Source organism: Catharus ustulatus, chromosome 6 (genome assembly GCF_009819885.2).
Source record: "Catharus ustulatus isolate bCatUst1 chromosome 6, bCatUst1.pri.v2, whole genome shotgun sequence".
Taxonomy (NCBI): Eukaryota; Metazoa; Chordata; class Aves; order Passeriformes; family Turdidae; genus Catharus; species Catharus ustulatus.
This window is the reverse complement of record NC_046226.1, coordinates 26,397,368-26,417,613: the sequence shown is the minus strand read 5'-3', so window position 1 is coordinate 26,417,613 and position 20,246 is coordinate 26,397,368. Positions and strand designations below refer to the sequence as shown.

Genomic DNA, 20,246 nt, shown 5'->3' with positions numbered 1-20,246 from the left:
TTGACTGTGGATATAGGAAGACCATCCTGCACCTGAGCTCATAGAACATCTGTAGGCTGTTGCTTCTCAAATTACCAACCACAAAGAAGAAATTCAAAGCAGTGAACAGGGTCTCATGGCGTAGGTGACTACCAACTCAATGAAATCCATTATGTTTCAAAACTGCTGGCCGTTCTTCTGTCATATTCAATTTCCAAATATGAAAAAATGGTTACTTTATTAATTTCCAGCTTTATTATTTCAGTTTTATCCCACTCTGTCTTTTGTTGAATTTCTACTTCATTGTTGTTGTTGTCTTCTTTCTTTATGTAACAACCACCACAACAAAAAGCAACACTACAGCGTTTCTTAGGTTTTGATGAATGTGAACCATTTGCCTGTTATGTTCTTTTTGCCATGAGAACATGTAGGGCATGTTGACAGCCAATATCTGTAGGGAGCAGTAAAGCTATCCTTCAAAAGAAAGTGATGTCAGAGCTGCATTCAGAATTCACTGGGTATTTTTTATTGTTTTTATTTTCCAGGTGATTCATATAACAGGCCGGTTACGTCTGAGAGTATCGCTGTCGCATGGACGGACAGTGCCCAGCCAAATCATGGGACTTGTTGTCGTTGCTCATGCCTTGCCACCTCCTACAATTAATGAAGTCAGGATTGACTGCCACATGTTTGTCACTCGTGTGAATATGGACCTCAATATCATTTACTGTGAAAATAGGTACAGCCTTTAGATCTTTGTTTTAGTACAGCGTTTACTACTTTGTTTTAGTTGTGTATATTTTTTGTTCCATGGGCTTGGCAAGATGTTCTGAAATTTTTGACTCTTGCCATGTCATCCTGGTGTCGTAGGAGAGCATTGAATTCATTGAATTCACTCTCACCATCACCACCTTAATTTTCATTACATTCTTGGAAGATGAAGGTAAATTTAAAACTGTAATCTGCAGGATGTCTTCTGGAATAGGGGAAAATACACCAGGAAATATTCCTCTAAGCTTTCTCTGCTTTTTACAATCTTTCACCATCCCTCTCGGAGGCAAGATTTGGGACTAGACAGACGCTGGTCTGACCTGTATGCCTGTCCTTATGCTCCTCCATCCTCCCCTGCACAAGTTTTAAAGTTTTCCATTTTGGAACTAATTTGCAGATTACAGCTATCATGCTCAGTGTTTAATGGAAAAGAAGCACAGATGGCCTAGATAGTAGGCTAGAGAGGTGGGATCTGTTGCAGTTAGAGGTGGGAAAACTGAAGAATAAAATTGGTTGAAGGCATACTGGGAAAGATAGCAGTGAAATGGGAACAGGTGATGAAGAGATGCTTGGGGGGGCTACGTTCTATGTGGTAGTGACGAGCGATCTCGGAAGGTGAAAGAGGATTTAAATTCAGCTGCCTGCTCCCTGGGGGCTGGGTGCCCGTAGCACTGGGGCCCTGCATGGTGGCCTGTGAGGGCAGGACGTGGCATCTCACCACTCCAGAGGGAAGCTGGGCAGCTCCAGCCCCTGGCATCGGGCATCTCCCTGAGGACAGGCAGTGGAGTGGGCTGGGGCTGGGGCAGGAGGGCTGAAGGTCAGGCAGGGCTGTGGGGAGCTGGACACTGCCAGGGGCTGCCATGGGCTCTGGGCTATGGGAGGGGTGGGGGAAGGCCTGGGAAGCAGAGGGGCTGATCAAGACCATTAAGACCTATTATAAAAATATAATCCAGGGAATAGGTACTTAGAGCAGAGTGAAAATGTCTGAGGAGGAAATTACAAGATATAAGTTTGGGTACATTGATGGAAGTCTGAGGTATGGGGGAAAGGTTGGAAGGGAAGAAGGAAGGCAATGCAAAAAGAAATTTTGCAAAGGGGACTTTCCATCACAAAGCTGAAGAAACAAGGTGACTACTGCAAACTTTTCTTGTGATAACAGCCGTGGTATATCATAAATTGAGTGGAAGCTCTCTGATATGAGCAATTATAATTGGTCAGTTTTAGTGGAATACCTATGATCAGGATAGCACATCAATATAAAGTTTTATTAAAAAGGACCAACAAAACTGTTTTGTTGAATCAGGACCTTAAACAACTTAAAATAATCTTGGATTTAAATTATGAGGTTGTCTTTGCTGCCACATTGCTCCACTGCTGCAATACTTTTTTCAGTTAGACAGAGAGTTTCATCTATACTTCCAATGCATTATCTAAAAGGGAATATGCTTTATGGAAAGTGGCTTGCACAAAGTCATAGGAAAAGTGGACAGTGGCATTAAAATTTGGGCTTTTTGCCTGAAACTTTACCCAGTGAGTATCCAGATACTGTATGATCTGGCAGCAGGCAAAAGAGCTCCGGGAATAAGGAATAGGATCTAGAACAAAACTTTTCCCTTAGTCTTTGATTTCACTGTGACCTACCTAGCTAGTAATGGAAAGCTGCTACCACTGCAGAGTTTTTCAAAGGCCTCTGTGAAATGAGTTGCTGGTATCTATCCAGTTCCTAATGAACAGATTCCCTTTTAACAAAATCATCTGCACTTACTCCTATCTTTATTGGCAACCTCCATAAAAAAACTCCAGGAATCAAATAAATGTGAAAAAGGAGTTGTTCCATCAGGTCAAGTATGATATGAACTTTTAGGCCAAATTAAGAAGATGTATCCTTTCTCTGCTCTGAGTTTGGCATTTTTATGAGCCCTAAATTGTATATGTGAGATTTTTTTTAATTAAACATTTTTCTCAAACCTTTTCTTTATATTCATGTAGCAATAAAACTTTCAAATGCCTGTGAAAGACATTACTGAGAACTGTAAAATTCATCAGGTGAGGTGCACTGATTGGTAATCACATAGGAAGGGCTGATAAGACATGGTAAATTGTGGTAAGACAGCAAGAGAACGTTGAGTTTATTAATGTTTTTTCAATTTTTAAGCTGAAGGCAACATTATAAAGCAACTTTTCCTTGTTTGTGATGGATTTTATCTCATGCTAATGCAGAATGCAGATGGTGGTTCTCGAATGTATGCTACAATAATTCCGCTTTAAGCCCCTGTGTCATTGTTAAAAATCTGTTAAAAATAGTTTATAAAAGTGATTCCAAATACTTCTGCCAATGCTGAGAGGTGAATGTGATCTCACTGAGGCAGCAGGATTTCCAGTCATTGAAAATGAAATAAGACTGACAAAACTTGGATTTCGTAACAACTACAATGCAGAATGTGACTGTATAAACTGGAAGTGGAAAAAAAAAAATAAAAACAGAAGATGGGAAGGAATTTACGGAACAGCTGATTGAAGCTGTCAGATTAATTATCTGGGTGTTTGCCAGGGCTGTTCTCCGAGTCAGGGACGTTGGGATCTCTCTTCTGGGATTATAGAAAAGGAGATAAGTATCCCTCCCTGAATATATGGGCTTGACTCCTGGCACTTGTGTGCAGCTACAAAATTCTTTGTGGTGCCACAGTAAAGCAAGCACAACATTGATGAAAACAGAGAAAAATGGATCCATGCTGGGCCAGCTGTAAGCACTATTTATGGAGCAATGGGGAGTTACTGGCAGCTGCAGGGAGTGTGGAGCAGAAGCCATGCCACTTAACTGAAATGAATGCTCACAGTGGACCATTGGATCAGCAGGGGTGAGATCAATAGTACTCCTACTTTTCCAAGTGGTTGCCTGCTTGAAACAGCAGTGATCAGGAGTGACATTACTCAAGTCTTTGGGTGCATCTTGTTACTTTCCCCTGAATGAAGAGATCTCCTTCGTAATCCTGGCCTCAGTGCACAAGCTAGCCAGACATTAGTTTCCCTCTGAGACAAGATCTGTTAGCTAGCACACTGGTTATTTCTAAAAATTAGTATTTTTCTTTGAGAGTGCAAAATACAGGTGTAAAATTTTGTTGCCTAAAACATGACATGTTAATCTGTATCTATTTTGCAAATGTAGGATTTGTGTCATCTAAGATTCACCACCTAAAATAATCTAGGATTTCTTTATTAGTCAGTGGAGTGAGAAAAACACCTGCAGGGGGGAAATCATCTCACATGGCAATAAATAACTAAAAGCAAAATGAAGAGACTCCTGCTAGAGTGCATGATGAGTCTGTGTGTTTTCAGAATCAGCTGTTACAGATTGGAAAATCATTTGGAGAGAGATAACAGCCAGTTTAATGTGGACTGTGATAGCACATCTGCCAATATGTGCCCAAAAGGAAAGAAGCACATGGAAGAGGGTTGGGTTGTTGGCCATGACAGTGGTTGTCAGTAGTTCCTTCAGATATGCAGAAACAGTCTTGTGTAGCAAGCCTCAAGCATACAAACGTGCACAATTTCAGCAAATGCAGCACGTGAACCATATACCTACCTTTAAATTTCAGTCTTGTTAAGAGTCCTGTAAGTCAGTGGAACCACTGATCTGCTCAAGCACAAGCCTATGCATGTGTTTTACAGGACCACAGGACAGTGGCCTGCCTTTCTACTAGGCAGGCAGGGTGGGATTTCCTCTCCCAGATCTTGTCATAGGATGTACCACAATCATTGCAGATTATTTCAAACCCTAAAAAACAGACATAGTTTCAAATGCTTGTGTGAGCAAGACATTTTCCAATTTTCTTTTTAATTTCAATAATGTGTTTAAGGACATTGACACCTTGACTCTCCATGGTACAAGTTTGCACGCAGATACAGACACACACACAGACACACACACAGAGGTCTGCAGAATAGATTTTAAAGTTTCTGTGTGCAATAAACAACAAAGTCCCAGTTGAAAGGGCCCAGAGTGAAAGCTAAGCTCCCAAATGAATTAGACTAAAAAAGATAACACCCTGAGGCATCTCTGTGTCTCAGCATTTAAATTATATCCCTTGAAATATGAGTTTGGACTTGGTGCCAAGAAATGGTTGAAGAGCTTTTTCATGAATATACCCAATAGAAGACCAATCTGTTGAAATGAAATGTGTCTCTAATCATTTGGTACAAACATAGCATGTTTCTACTTTATTATGTAACCTTGAATCATCTTTGTCTTTTAATGAGGATTTTGGATTGCCACTAATGCTTTACAATTTCATGGAATTATATTGTCCTGGTGTTATGCTACATAGAGAATACTCACTAGAATTTAATTTTCCACTTAGTTAAATGGATAAAATAATTTCCAGGTTTCTTTAAAAATAATTATTTCCCTTTTTTTCTCCTCTAAGGCCTTGTCTCATTTATACAGATATTCCATTCAAATGACAGAATGTTGAAAAAACTTTTTAGCAGATTTCACTTTCTGAGTCATTTGACAATTCTTTTGTTCTTTTCTTTCTTGAATTATAGGCTGTATGTTCTTTTTCCTTTTTAGGATTAGTGATTACATGGATCTGACCCCTGTAGATATTGTAGGAAAGAGATGTTACCACTTCATTCATGCTGAAGACGTGGAAGGCATTAGACATAGTCACTTAGACTGTAAGTACTTCCATTTTTGTCAAAATAATCTGGTGCAATAGCTGATTACTCCTAAACTATTATTTATATTCCACAACTGGGATCTTCATCTTGCACCAGCATTTTTTTGCCAGAGGTTTTCATGGAGGATGACTTAAATGTAATTCTTTGTGTGATTTATTTTCAAGTCTTTTTATAGACATATAAGATCATTTAAATATGTGGAAATAGAGCATTATATTTGTATTACTTGAATTTCCAGCAGCTGTTAATTTACATGTGCTATGCATTATTTTAATCCTTAAAGAGGTATTGCTTACATGAGAAACTCCCTCCCTGGCACAGAATAGGAACTCCTCCTCTTTGAGGATTTTGGGTTTTTCTGAGTCATAACATGGAGGACAAAAACTGCAACATAATTGGGATCTCACCAGGTTTTTGGACACAGAACTGAGCTACAGCTCCATCAGTGCTTTAACCACCCCATGTGTTAATATCTGATTGGCCCCCATCCTGACAGAATCTAAGTCCCTGTTATATGCACACTGGTAGTATCTGATATGGGTAAGGATAACAGAAGAACAAAAATGTTGCAAGAGACAAACCTTGCCAGAGAAAGTGCAATGTCTGTGTATGGGGGAAGGGAGGTTCAGTTTGATTCCTTGTAATTAAACTCTTTGTATTCCTCTTATTAAAAGCCATAGGGCCTAATTCTTTTCTTGTTGAGATCTGTTGACTTCAGTGATGGAGCTCCTGATTTACCCTTGTGCAAAAAAAGATTTATGCCCATAATCTCTAATTTATCTGTGCCTGCAGTGAAGCCAGATAATTCTTTGGAAGTTTCAGTGACTGACTGCATTTATTATTGACTTTGGTGTTTTTCTTAATGCAGAAGATTCTGCAAACTGCTTCTTAAATTCAGAGTCACAAATTTTAATAACTCTGCTCCCCCTGCATCATGTCCTACTAGCATTTCCTAATAGAAGGGCAGCAGCCCAAACACAGCCACATTTAATTAGATTTTACAAAACCATATGACTACACTAAAAGGCAGAAAAAAATGTTCCATCCCAAATCACCTTGCTTGATCTGCAAGGGAAGATAGGAGGATAACCCTGACGGAGAATAGGGACAGCTTCTATGACAACATATGGCAGCCAACAGCAGGATTAGGCTGTGCAAAGATTTCAGAAGTTTCCAGAATGTAAAGTGTATTTGGCATAAGATCAGCTTAGATATATTTCTTCAGGAAAAAAAAATAAAATCAACTATGCAAAGGAATAACCAAGTAATTTTGTATAATTTAAATTTTAAGCATTTAATATCCAGGAGAATATAACAGTTGCTGAGAAATGAAGGAACAAATTCAGAAACTCAAATTCTTGGTGCTCTTGAAACTGGAAGTCAAAAATGACAAGTTGCACTTTCACTGCACTATCTGACCAAGGAAATAAAAGATATTTATGACTCAGATTTACCATACCACCTGGCATAGATGAACATCCCATTTGAAAAAGACCTTAATCTTCTGAATGACCACTTCTCTCTGAAATAGGATATGTTTTATGTAACATTCATCTTCAGAAAAATTCAAGATCTATGCAGAGAGTATAAGTGCACTGTGGTCCAGTATATAAGCACTGAACTAGGACTCAGGAGACCCTGAAGACAGGAATGACTTCTAGAAAATCATTTCAACTTACTGTGTTCCTGCTCTCACTGTATGTCCAGTTTAGCTGATTGTATTGCAAATCTTACAAACACAGGGATATCTTCTGCTATCAACCTCCAGCACAGTGAGGTTCACAAACTTGGCTGTGTGGCTATAGCATGATTATTCTTGCTAGGCTAGTTTGTTTTTTTTTTTTTCAATAGACTGGGCTTGGTACATCATTTATGTATATTTGTTTTCTTGCCTTATAGAAACAAGATGCTCACAGAATCATTTAGGTTGGCAGGAACTCTGGGATATCATCTAGTTCCACCTATTGCTCAAAACAGGATCAATACTAATTCAAAGCAAATCTTTTAGCACTTTGTCTAGTTGATGTTGAAAAACTTCAGATTCCCCACAACTTCTCTGAGTGACCTGTTCCAATTATCTTAAGTGACAGTTATCCTTATGGTGGTTTTGAGGTTTTTTATCGTCCTATCCAGTTGGAATTTCCCTGTTTTGATGGTGCAGCTCATGGCTCCATCTTTGCAGTATCCCGCTTGCAGATACGCTGCCAGGTTCCCCTGATGTCACTTCCTCTTCAGGCTAAGCAAGCCTGGTTCCTCAGCCTTTCCTCACAGAGCAAAGTGCACCAGCCCCTGGGTGTCTTGACAGACCTCCTCTGAGCTCACTGAAGCTTATCAACATATTTCCTACGGAAGTAGCCTAAAACTAGATTCCAGATGCAATTTAAAGAGTGAAAAGGGATAATGACTTTCTGTGCTCTCCTGGCTGTACAATTTTTAGTACAGCCCTGCTGATTCATGCTTAGCCTGTGTCCAGCAGGACCCCAGGTCCCTTTTCACAAAGCAACAACCCAGCAAGTCAGTGCCCAGTCTGTAACATAGCAGGGAATTAATCCAGATACATGACTTTGCATTTGCCTTTTCATGTTCAATCTCTTGCTCTTTATGAAAGATCTTCAAGTTTAAATTAGTCTTGGGAATAACTGGGGAAGTACATCTGCCAACTATCTCTAAGTTCTGCAGAAGCCAAAGTGGTGCATCTCTTTGCCCAGAGAGACGTTCAACTTCTAGCATTTGACAATCAAAATTGCATAGAAACCAAGAGAAAAAAATTGTAGAACCCCAAAATACTTCATAGCAACTTGTCAATCCTATAAAATCAAATTCAAACCAAACTAGAAAGAGAAAATCCTCCTGGTTTAGTAAAATTAGAATTAGAGCTAAATTTCATGAACTGGCAAACACTGGCTGTGGAACCAACAGAACTGGTTCTCCAAAATAAAGACCACAGTATACTTGCCAGTACAACAAATTTTAAAAAAATAAAATACTTGTGCAATATTTTGAAAATATTTTAAGAGGAACTAGAAGCTAAAATAACAGATAGAAAGCACTAGAACTTGAGTAACAAACTAAAAAGGTTGTGTTTGATGGAGAATGCAACCAAAAATCTTGGTATATTTTTACAAGAAATCATATTTTATGATTAAAACAAGAAGAAATCCAAATTGAAATTGTAGATTTAAGGGTAAAAGAAACACAAGTAAAACTGCTATTCTGCCTATTTACTGGCAACATATCATAAGGAAGAAGTAAGACCACTACATCCTGCCTTCTCATCCAAGATATTCAAAGACATCAAAGAGAAAAACAAACAAAGAAGAAAATGTTGCACAAAATCACACAGGGAAAAAAAAATCAAGAGGGCTGTTGATGGCTTCAGATCATAGTAGCCCATTAGAAACTCAGAAAAGCAGGCCTTGTTAACTCTATCTCAGATAAAAGAAGACAAAACCAGTTTCAGGAATGTGACCATAACAAATATAATTGTGAAGAAGGTCTGCAAGATTATAGCAATGACAACAGGCTTTTGTAAAGGAACTACTGCCTTTATGAAAGGTCAGTTATGGTCAGTGGAAAAGCTTTCATTGGCTTCAATGGACCTGGGGGTTATGCCCTAAAAAGTCATTTTTTTAGGGACTAAAATTCTGAGCCCAGTGAAGTAAATAGCAAAAATTCCATTAGGTTCAAAATTTCTATTAAGAGATTTATGTTAGTTATACCTTGATGCCCTTGTGAATTAATAAAACAAAATTCATACTCTAACTGTAACACCTGCATTTCTAGCAGCACCATGGCATGATAACATAATCTATTGAAATAAATTTTTTTTCCAAAGAGAAATAAAAGTTTATGGCAGTTGTTTCTATTCTATTTCATTCCAACTTTGAATAATCATGCTTTTTCACAAATCTCTCACAATTTTTTGGTGTTACAATTCTACCTTATTAAGCTCTTTTAAAATGCTTCAGAATTTCAGGAGTTTGAGAATCTTCTCATTGTTCATCCTTAACATGTTTGTTGAGCAAATTGCTGGTAGAATCATGACAGATATCACTTACCATAAATCAAGTCTCTCTCACAGAGATCATGGTTAAAATGTTCTCCCGTCTAGCAGCATCATGGATGTTGGCTCCAACATCCAGCTGTTGGCTCAGCTAACACACAGAAGCTATGCTGAAATAACTTCTCTTCCAATCCAAACCCTAAAAATTACAGGTCTGGCTGTACCCTGGCACAGATACAGTCTCTAATCCCAGTTCTGTAACAGAGCTCTTCATTAGGTTACATGGCATGAAGGAGTTGTAATTGAATGTTTTGTGTTTCATAGTTATGCATTTAGAACTAACACCCTGGAAAGACCCCTCAGAGCCCAGTTATACTTTACCACTAGCAGGAATGGGGAAGGGGTAGGATCCTCTCTATTTACTTACCACTGCATAAAAGCATTGCAGGACTGAGCTGTGTGTCAAGCATAGGGCAGCTCGTACGCTTCCACCAAGCCATGAGTCCCTGCAGGAGCAGAACTGCCCTTGCTCTTATGATATCAGTGACCAAGATCCCTGATCTTAAAACCAGCAGGATACATTTGATGTCAAATCAACACCAGAAATCAGGCAGATCAGGAAAATTACTGTTGTATCAAGTCTTAACACTCTCCATAGAATGTAGCAAGGGCAATTGCTGCTCTCAGGAGTATGATGCTGTGCATATGTGCTTCCCTTTTCTTTGACACTGTTATCATTCAGAAGTCTGTAACAGCCCTGTTTTAAGAAGTTCATTTCATGGTAATGAGTGGATGTCATGTGCTGTAGGAGTATACATCTTCTATTCAATTGTAAAAAATTAGTGGTCTTTATTGAACATCAAGTTACTGTTCATTGAAGGTCATTAAGAAAGCATCAAGAAAGGATAAAAGTCAAGACCTCTGAAGGCAACCATGAAAATACTTTTGGGCAAATGTATGATAACATGCCATAATTTCAAAATTGATATATTGTTTGCAAGAACATTGTCACAAGTACATACCAATTGGTATTGGTATATAATATGTGCTTTTTCATTTCGGAATCCTAATTGAGGTCTAAATTCAGAAACCCAGCTCTGACAAGAAAGATACTGTTGTTGTCAGCTATTGCTTAGAAAATATCATCCTCTTTCTCCAGGATTTGATTTACAGCTATAAGAAATGCAATTCCTCAGGAACAGTGAGCCAGGGCAGTTCATTTCCCATAAAGCAAAGGTCTCTGATGAGTATGTTTGGTAGCACTCCTCATCTACTTTATCTGGTTTCCAGTGGTTAGAATAATCCAGCCTTTCTGAAAATAAACTATTCCACATTCACCTTTTTCATGGCTACCCTATTTTTCAAGGAATATTACCCCCTCAGTCTGCTTTTAAATCAGTTATATATTCATGATTTCTTTTATGTATGTTCAGTAGAAAAAATCTATTCTCTACAAAATATTGCTTAGTGGTTTAGCCTACCAGCTGTAGTTGAACTAACCCTTTTAACTTATGTACATCAGTTATAATTTTTTATTCTCTTAATAACCTCAAACACATGAAAAACAAATAGAATGAGTTTATAATTTCTAAGAGTAAAATACTTCACATATTTTGTTATCATGCTGTGGAATAACTCTGCAATGTCAAGTAGCTCACAATTAGTAAAACTGTAGGGGGAAAAAAAGAAGTGTTTTGATCCTGAGGAATTTTTATCCTAATCAGATTGAAATTTCAATGCTCTTGTAGTGCTTAATATCTTCAATAACCAAAAAAATCAAACTGATTCCAATATCAGGTTTTACATTCCGGGACTGAAATAAAATGCTAAAATATACAAATGAATCTCATGTTTGTACAAGTTTATTATCATCACTGGAAAGCAAGATTGATTCTAAATTAGGCTGATAGAATGTCAGGGATTTAGCCATTTCTTAAACTAAGCCAAACTGGCACCTTGATGACAGCCTAGTGTGTGTTGTTTTCAAAGTATTGCAGAGGTGCTGGTCTGACTACCTGCACAATCTTTCTCTCTGTCCATAGTATGGGCCTGCAAAGATTTTTTTGCTGGGCACTGGCACCCTGTAGTCCTCTTGGCTGGAGATAGTGGTGATACAGAAAGATGAGGGAACAGGAAATAAGAAACTGGAAGAAATGGAAGCATGTAAAGAAAATATTTTTTTCTTTTTATACAAGGCAAAAAAGGATCATGGAATTTGGTCCTAGCACATGCCCAGTGTTTGTTTTATGGTCCTAATGAATCTTAAGTGATGTGTAATGAATCTTAAGTGATGTGTATTTGTCATGTCTTTTAGCCATGCTTTGAAATCCTGAAGATGCTGCATTTGCTCCTGCAAATTCTTTGGGTTACATGAGATATTGGTCTGTCTAGCTTAATTTCTTTCCCTGTTTTTTTGAACAAAGCCAGGTACTCTAGAAGAAGGGGGAAAACAGTCTGCAGTATGCAACTGTGTGTGCCTTGTGCCCTTGTTTTATACACTATTAACTCATAGCTGGCTCATTTCTTGACAGGTGATGCTTACATTTTTATGTGTGGAGGACAGTTGTTACTATTGTAATATTTGGTGGTTTAATTATCCATTAACCATAAAAATACTCAGAAATAATTTTTAATCCCAAGAAATTTCCAGTCTTTGTGATATTTTGTGCCTCAGTTTTGCAAATGCAAGTTTTTTTTCTATTGGACAAATGTTTTCTGTATGTAAAGTAGGTAAGTGTTTATCAGGAGAATCCAAACTTTGGGACAGCAAACAAACCAGAAAACTCTACAAAGGTAAATGTTTAAGCTATTTAAATCATTAGTTGCTAAACCTAGTTGCAGAATTTTGCCTTCTGTAGCTTAGCAATATAAAGTTATTTTGCAAGATGCCTCAGATATTGTTTGCATCAATAACCTTTTAATTTGCACCCAAAGTCTCCTATTTTGACCTTAAAACTGTAAATAATACGAGCTGTATAAATACATGCTGCATTAAGGGTTATAGAGTAAAGGCTGAGCTCTGACTTCTGCTGGTAACCTCTGTTTTTTCCAGTTTCCCTGTTAATAATTTTCTGGGGGGTTTTTTAAGTCTTTTTATGCTCAAAATTTCCAACCCCAAAAAGGAATTTATATTTTGATATTATTCTTGTGATAAATTGCTGAAGCATATGTTAAATTGCAAAGGTGTGGGAATAAAGGATGTTATTGTACACATTCAGCAGCTTCACCTTCATTCTGTCCACCAGACTATTTCTGTACTAACTTTTTGCTAGAGGATGTAAATGTATGCCATTTTAAAATAGGACAAAAGTACTTCAGTCACATATCTTTCAACCTTCATTGCTGAGGTTCTCTCCAAGATTACCTAGACCCGAAGTTTCCACCATCTTGTAGTCTAAATCAGAAAGTGTGTTGAAAATCGACTGAAAATCCACTAAAAATCCAGGTTTGTAGTTTGCTAGTTGTTTGTAGTATACTAGGCTGTGAAATCCCCATCCTAAAATGTCACTATGAAGGTATGATGAAACTGTTGCAGATTTTTCCAGGATTTTAAAACCCTGTTAGTGCAATGGGCTGTTTCTCTTCTTTCTCTTTTTCAAAGCTCTGGACTGCTGACCTTGTGTGTCTAATGGAGACAGTTTTCAAAGCAGTAAGGATACAAAAACAGTATCAGTAAACTGTGTAGCACATATCAAATGTGTGGCAGTAGGTCTTATTAGCACTTGTTTGAAAGAACCTGCATAAATCACCTGAGGCTTTGCCATCCATGTGTCATGTGGTGGGTCCATGTCGGTTTTGATGCCTGATAACCTATAAAGTGAGTGGGCTGGTACAGGACTTTGCCTCAGTCCTTTGGGAACCCTTCAAAACACCTGAAGCCTTTTAACCCAATGTCCATAGGTTGCCAAGTATTGCTTCTGAGATCACAAGATGCATAATTATTCCTGAGTTCTTTTATTTTTATTTTACAAAGTTATGTTTGGGGTTTTGGGGGATTTTTGTTAGCACTAAGCTATCTTTTAAAGGCCTGTGGACAAAATTCTTTGGGTTTTTTTACTTTTTATAAGTCATCTGGTATAAAGGGACAGTATGTTTCAAAAAGGTCTGCTGTCAGACGTGAGATGGTGATGAATCTTTGTGGTGGCTAGAGGGAGTTTGAACATACCAGGGAGGGAGGTTGTGCCATACCACCATGGCACTGTGCTCTGGGTGCCTTTCCTCTAGAGATTAGCCGAGGAAATCACTCATTTCACTCAGCCCAAGCACCCAAACAGGGACCCTTATCCCAGAAATTAAAGCATGTTTAAGGGATCCTGTCCCTTGAACCACACCATCTTTAAGCCAGATAACAAAGATAAAATTAATATTGCTGCCAATCTGCTTCCATGGATCTTCAGCCTCTTTTCCTATTTTTGGGAGATATAGTTATGTGTAATCCACAGATACATCTGGCATGGAGAGGGTTATTTTCCAAAATAATTAATCTTACACAGGTTGGCATATTATGGCCATTAATATTAGTGGAGATATGGAGACAGATTTCAGTTTCTTGAGCAAGCAGGGCCAAATTTCTCCTCTGATGTTGAGTTTTAGTAGCTAAGGGCAAAATTTGAATCTGGGATTTCATTTTCCCCTACAGTTTGAAGAGAGAGTTCATTAATGATAATGGAAGTTCTGTCTGAAGTTGGTGTTCAAAGCAGGTTTGGGTTTCTAAATGACCATTTCAATATGAACAGAAGAAAATCACTTTTATGGCAGGATTGAAGTCATGGGGAGAGAGACAAACTATGAGGAGAAAAAAAAGTTTAGAGAGAAAAAAGCTGAGAGAATCCTAGGTAGAAAAATCTACTGCTCCTTTTTCAATCCAGTCTGTCATAAAATAAACTTATATAGTTTATTTACATCAGTTTTATCTATAGAAACCACAGAACAGTTTTCTAATTGCATGCTACAATCTTCCATTGAATAGTGCCTCTAGCAGTACATTGCATTCCATTTGATCAATACCCACATAATGTTTTGAAATAAACATTTTACCTAGAATTATATAGTCTCGTTAATATTCATGGTTATGCATAATTATAAAGTTGTCATTTCAGATGCTGGGCTATGGGAAAATTATGTGTTATAATAATCACAAAAAGAAGAGGGGAAAAAAGTGCCTCAGTTGTTCAAGTAGGAGATGGTGATTTCCACAGTGCTGAGAAACACTATTTTTTGTGTCTTTGCTTGGTTTTAATAAATTGGCTCTGCTGCTGTGAACTGATGTAATGTAAACTGATAAAATAGAATCGATTTTAAACAAAATATCTTTCTAGTCCTAATCTGAGATAATTTTTGCAGGCAGCATGCAAAGCCTTCCTCACTGTATTTGGCAAGTTACAAACCTTAATCCTAATATGAATCCTCATTTCTTAACAGTTTGACTCAGACCACTTTTAAGACTTGCTATTCTGCAAAGAGGCAGGAAAATGCTTAGTTTTTAAACATTCTTAAGATTTCAAATTTTTCTAAATGCTTGATTAAGACTTTTTTTCTGTAAAGTTGCTGATACTTAATTTTGCCTAATTTATCACATATTTAGGTATGTAACATCCCTACACTGGAAAATTAAACAGTATTTCAGATTGCAAAGTAAGCAATGAAGTAATTTCCATACTTATCATTTTTAGAGTGACTGTAGATACTTAAAAGAATATCCCAGGTGAATTAAGAAGTTAGGTGGGAGTTTGAATATCAGTGAGGTACAGTTTTTTGTCATGACCCTGATCTGCTACTTCCTGCTTGTGGTAGGAAAAGATGAATTTAGGTTTATAAACCTGCAACTACTACTCTCTGATATTCATATCACAGTAGCAGCCAGGTCTCAGTCAGTGGTATTGACATGATAGATTGCATTCTACCCTATGCTAAAAAAGATGTTTTCTGTCCAGCACTCAGGGCTTTCTACTGTCATAGGCTGTGAGTAAAATGCAGCTTTCTAAAGCCTCGCAGAACCAGTATTTTCCTAAAACAGGTATCATCTTTGTATTTTCCTTAGAACTCTGTTGAGATACAGTAAGGAGCTGTATGCAATGCAGAGAGGTAGAGCAGCAGGACCCACAGGGACCCTTGTGATGGAAGGGTGGCATTCTTTACCAAGCAACCTGCTCTGCGGGCCCTGCTGTTGGCCCAGGAGGTAGCCAATGCATTTGCACACTGTCCAGGCTGAAGTCCCCTCCTGCTCACTCTACCCCATGTAGGAGATCCAAAACAGGACTGCTTGTGCAGAATTATGTAGCTGACTTATGATACCTCACCGCATGGCTATAAGTCTCCTATCATCTAGCTCCCAATTCTGTAGCAAGCATCATTTAACATTGCTAAATATTTCTCATTGCTAAAATCCAATTTGTGGATACCAACTATTTAAAACATCTAGCTCACTAATTGCAAAATCTATAGGAAAGTCCTTACAACATCAAAGACTCACTTGATCCTTGGAGCTGTTATAAATGGAAAACTGTCTCTGTTACAAGCAAATAAGGCACTTAATGCACTCTTTCTGGCTGTGATGCTGTTTTTCCTGTGGGTTTTGAAAATGACCTTCCTGTAAGCATCAAGGACTGTAACTTTTCAGATAAAGAAACTTGTTCTTGTTTTAAGTCTATGCCAGGTTCATTCCCCTATAGCCCACAGTTTTCAAAAGCAGCAGAAAAAGTAATCCAGAATTAAAAAAAATAAAAACCCCTCTGTTTCCAGAATGAAGTTACCCTGTCAGCTTGCCTTGGGCCTTAGGTGGAGAAGAGGAGATTAAAGAGTCAGTATTCCTTTTCATGTTTCATCTGCCAGTTCTGTGAATGTAGAAAGAGTACTTGTGGCTGCAGCTAAGTATCCGACTGTAGTATTAAGTACGGCAATTTCATTCTCGTGCAGTAAATTAAAAATATTCTTATAAGTTTACCACGAGAGGAGTTCAGTATCAATACCATCCAGTCATTGATAAAGGTATTTCAAGGAGAAGGGTGAATAGCACAGCAGATGTAACCTCAATATTTTCACCAATTATAAAGAGCCTCTTTGTGAAGCTGTGTGAATATGTAAGATGATCTCATCATTTCCTATTTTCTCAATACTTACCTGAATACGCAATATAGTGTAGCTTTTAAATGCATATGCACACGAGTAAAATGTCCTTTTGTAAGAGACTTTGCTAAAAGACTGCTTTTGATACACAATTTCTTCATCTCCTCTTCAAACTGAATTAAGCTACTTCCTTCTTTTAAAACACAACTCACTATTTAGAAGCTTTGGCTTTGATTTCTCAGAACAGCCTTACAGGAAGAAACTATGTTCTTTTTCTATTTGTAACCATATTTCTGAAGACAAACTTGTACTGATTTATTTTAATTTTCTAACAGAAATAGGTTCCTGCAAAGAACACTGACTGTTTCTTCTTTTTCCCCCTCCTTCATTCCACCACTACAAGAATATTGCTGTGCACAAAGCTACCAAGGAAAACTGAAATCCCTCTGTTGGGAACTGTGTACACAGCAATATATTCATACTTTGAGAAATAAGTGGGGTTTTTTTTTTATTTCTTAGCATGACATACTGTGCACTTCTTGCATGCTAACCACTGAATTCAAATTGAGGAACTAGGTAACATTTCAGCAAATTTTAATCAGGTTTAGCATCCACCATTTTAGGGAATATATCTGTGCAGCTGACATAAAGGTCACGAATTTTAAAACATTAACCCTCAGTTAGTTCCTTTGATTAAAGGGTTTGTGTATGTGTGTGTGTGTGTGTGTATGTGTGTTTTAAAAAATTATGTAACCCAATCCTGCATAATCTCATCACATGCACCATCCCACCAATGTGATCACAAGTCTTACCTTGTCTACCACACTGGGTACTCCATATATAAAACAAAAACAAACATAAAATGATTTGCACTGCTCAGTGAGTGAGGGATTTGCCTGAAAACAAAACATCCTGAAAATTCAGGATGTAATCTACATGGCATTATATTTTCATAAATTTATGCTAAACTGAAATGCATGGTCAGTTAGAAAACATAACTAGTTGCTAGTTAGAAAACATAACTTCACAGCAGGATCTTAGAGTGGAGTGACTCTTTGCTTTCATTTCTTCTCAAAATCAGTAACTTTATTAATGGACTCTCCATACCTGCAAACTGAAGATCTTTAAAATGAAACTGGGCTTTACTCAGTAACACTAGATTATCAATAAACTGGATAGATTTCCCTCATTGATGCCTCCTTCTAATTGTTTGGGGTTTTTTGCCTCAAAATTCTCATCTAATTTCTAAGTTTCAGGTTAGCAATGCCAGCAGTTAAAAATACAGTAAATCAGAAAACATTTCAACATTTTTTCTTTTTTTTTTTTCATCACATTTAGAATTTTCTTTCCAAGGTATACTGTGAATTTTCAGAACTGACCTGGGGGTGCCTAGTGCACTCTCAAAGGAGGTAAGAACCAGATTTAGCAGCACAGTGCAGCTTGCCTGCCAAAGAATCTCTTTACAGAGAGAATTTTTATATTGAATCGTGGGACTTCCTTCAGAGTGTGGCCCACAAATCTCTTATATGAAATGTGCTTTAGACAGATGCATCAAGGAGAATTCTGTGTATCTGGTAATATATCTGAGCTGGCCAAAAATAGAGTGGGAATTTGCAGGTAGATGAACTTCATGAAAAGTTCCGTTTTAATGCAGTATTTCAGACATTCTTTGGATGTATTCTTTGTACTTGGGAACCTGAACTCTGAGTGTAGATGGTTTGTATATAGCCCTGATGCCCTGAATTCTCATTCTTGAGAAAGCAGGCATCTTTTCCTCTTTTCCATAGTTCCAAAATGAATTCTTTGTTCAGTCAATGACACAGACTTTTCCAGTGGTGCAGCAACCAATATAAAAGTTATTGAAGGATGAAGGACTTCTCTAGGGTGACCAAAAGAGCTGGAGAACCTGGGTCCTTATAACTATCACTGTGCAGCACTGCAGTGTGCCCTTCAGCCACTGGCTAGTGACTCATCTGGTACTTTGATTTTCAAATGTCTATGTGGACAGTTGTCCTTTGACATCGGTGTAGCATGGTAAACTCCCTAGATAAGAACTGTTCCAAGGAAGATAACAGTGTATTTAGTAGGTACAAGTGCAGATAGATTTTACAAGTTCCTGCACGCAGCTGTGGGTATTCATGTTTCCAGAAGAAAGGTAGTCTCACTCCACACTTGTGTGCACATCAGTTTTACACTCAGCTGTAAGCAGAGTATTTTGAATGCCCTGTTTCACTGAAATGAAAATGCCTACCATAATCAAAACTTACAGCAGTGCTTTTCTTCCCTTATTCTTCGAATTGATAAAGTTGGGCTAATTTATGTGAGATTGTTTTCTAAAGTGGCTTACAACATTGGTGTGACAGAAATGCTGGGTAGTCAGTTGTTCATATTTTATCTTTATTCTGCTGTATAATGAGGTTTTGAAGACAATGAATTATCATAGTAGAATATTTAGAGCTTGAAAACAAAAGTAAAAATTTAGGGAAATATTGATGTTTGCTAGAAACAAACTTAGTTCACTAGAGGCTTCTGAAAAACAACAAGACCCAGATACAAATATTTGTTTATATCATAGCTGAGCATAACTTGCACTTCCCATTCACTATTTTACATGCACATTTTTCTCCAGTAGTTGAAAAATTGCACTGGGGGTTGGGAGATACCTCCAAGGTAGGGAAACATCACTGTTTGTATGGCTGCCTTTGTAAACATCTTTTTCTGAAGATATCTGCTGTACGGGATTTAGATATAGATTCATTCATATGTATAATTGGAGATATAGACATTTGGTTAACTTGAAAGCTCCAAAGTGTCATTTGTCACATTTATGGTAGGAACTTTACTGCCTTAAACACTTATCCTTTTCCAAAGTGACTTTTTTCTTTTCTCTGAAAAAAAAAAAAAAAGAAAAAAAAGAAAAAAAAAGGAAAAAAAGAAAATGTACTTCATGAAACTATTGTATATGAAGCACTTATTAGCCGTAATTAAATGGACAATATGAATTTACTACGTCTTTAGGACTCTGGCTTGTTCTGGTTTAGAGCAAGATGATTAATGCAAATACATATTACTTGAGATAACCATTTAGCAGCTAATTTAGCCAAATTTATTACAGCAGTTAGAGGTTTTTCATTTTAGCAGACGGAGACAAGGACATGACAAAAGCAGGCGGTGAATGTGAAGGCACACTGCCCTCTAGTGCACCAAGCTTTGCGGGAATGGTGGGGAAAGCAGGGAGGGAAAGGGCTCCAGCCACAACCCTGCCCAGATCCTGTGCCATTTACAGGCTTATAAAACCGTTCTGCTCCCTTCCACTGAAAGATTTGCCTTTCATTCCCTTCTCCTGACACGGAAGAATTAGATACAAAACAAATCCGTTTCAACTCGGCAATGTTTTGGCTGCAGTATTACTTTAAACATCTGCATTTTTAAGCTGTCTTGCTGTGAGCATTTAACAGCACTGTTTCACATTACTGATTGCTTTTACTTCTTTCTCTGTTTCCTAGCACATTTCAGGCATTGCAGAGAGCTGTCACTCTTGGGCTCTAACCAAGCCATTCTGTGCTTCCCTTAGGCCTCTTTCTCAGCCTGTTGGTTGATTTACTTTGCTCTGGTAGAAAGTAAATTCTCCAAAGACTTTTCCCCCACTGACCAGTGGAGATTTGGTTCATCTGAGAACTGTAAATTCTGTTTGACAAGATCAAAGAAACAGATGTATAAGTTCAGTGGTTGATATCGCCTGCAATGA

At 37.8% G+C, this 20,246-nt stretch overlaps 1 protein-coding gene across 8 annotated transcripts in view; it reads left to right on the top strand.

Moving 5' to 3' along the window:
* NPAS3 (neuronal PAS domain protein 3) overlaps nucleotides 1-20,246 on the top strand; it is a 597,848-nt gene that overhangs the window by 568,388 nt on the left and 9,214 nt on the right. For all 8 annotated transcript variants that reach the window (XM_033061911.2, XM_033061908.2, XM_033061913.2 and 5 more), the window contains 2 exons: nucleotides 525-718; nucleotides 5,321-5,427. In XM_033061911.2, the coding sequence (XP_032917802.1) occupies nucleotides 525-718; nucleotides 5,321-5,427 (301 nt within the window). The remainder of the gene's footprint in view (nucleotides 1-524; nucleotides 719-5,320; nucleotides 5,428-20,246) is intronic.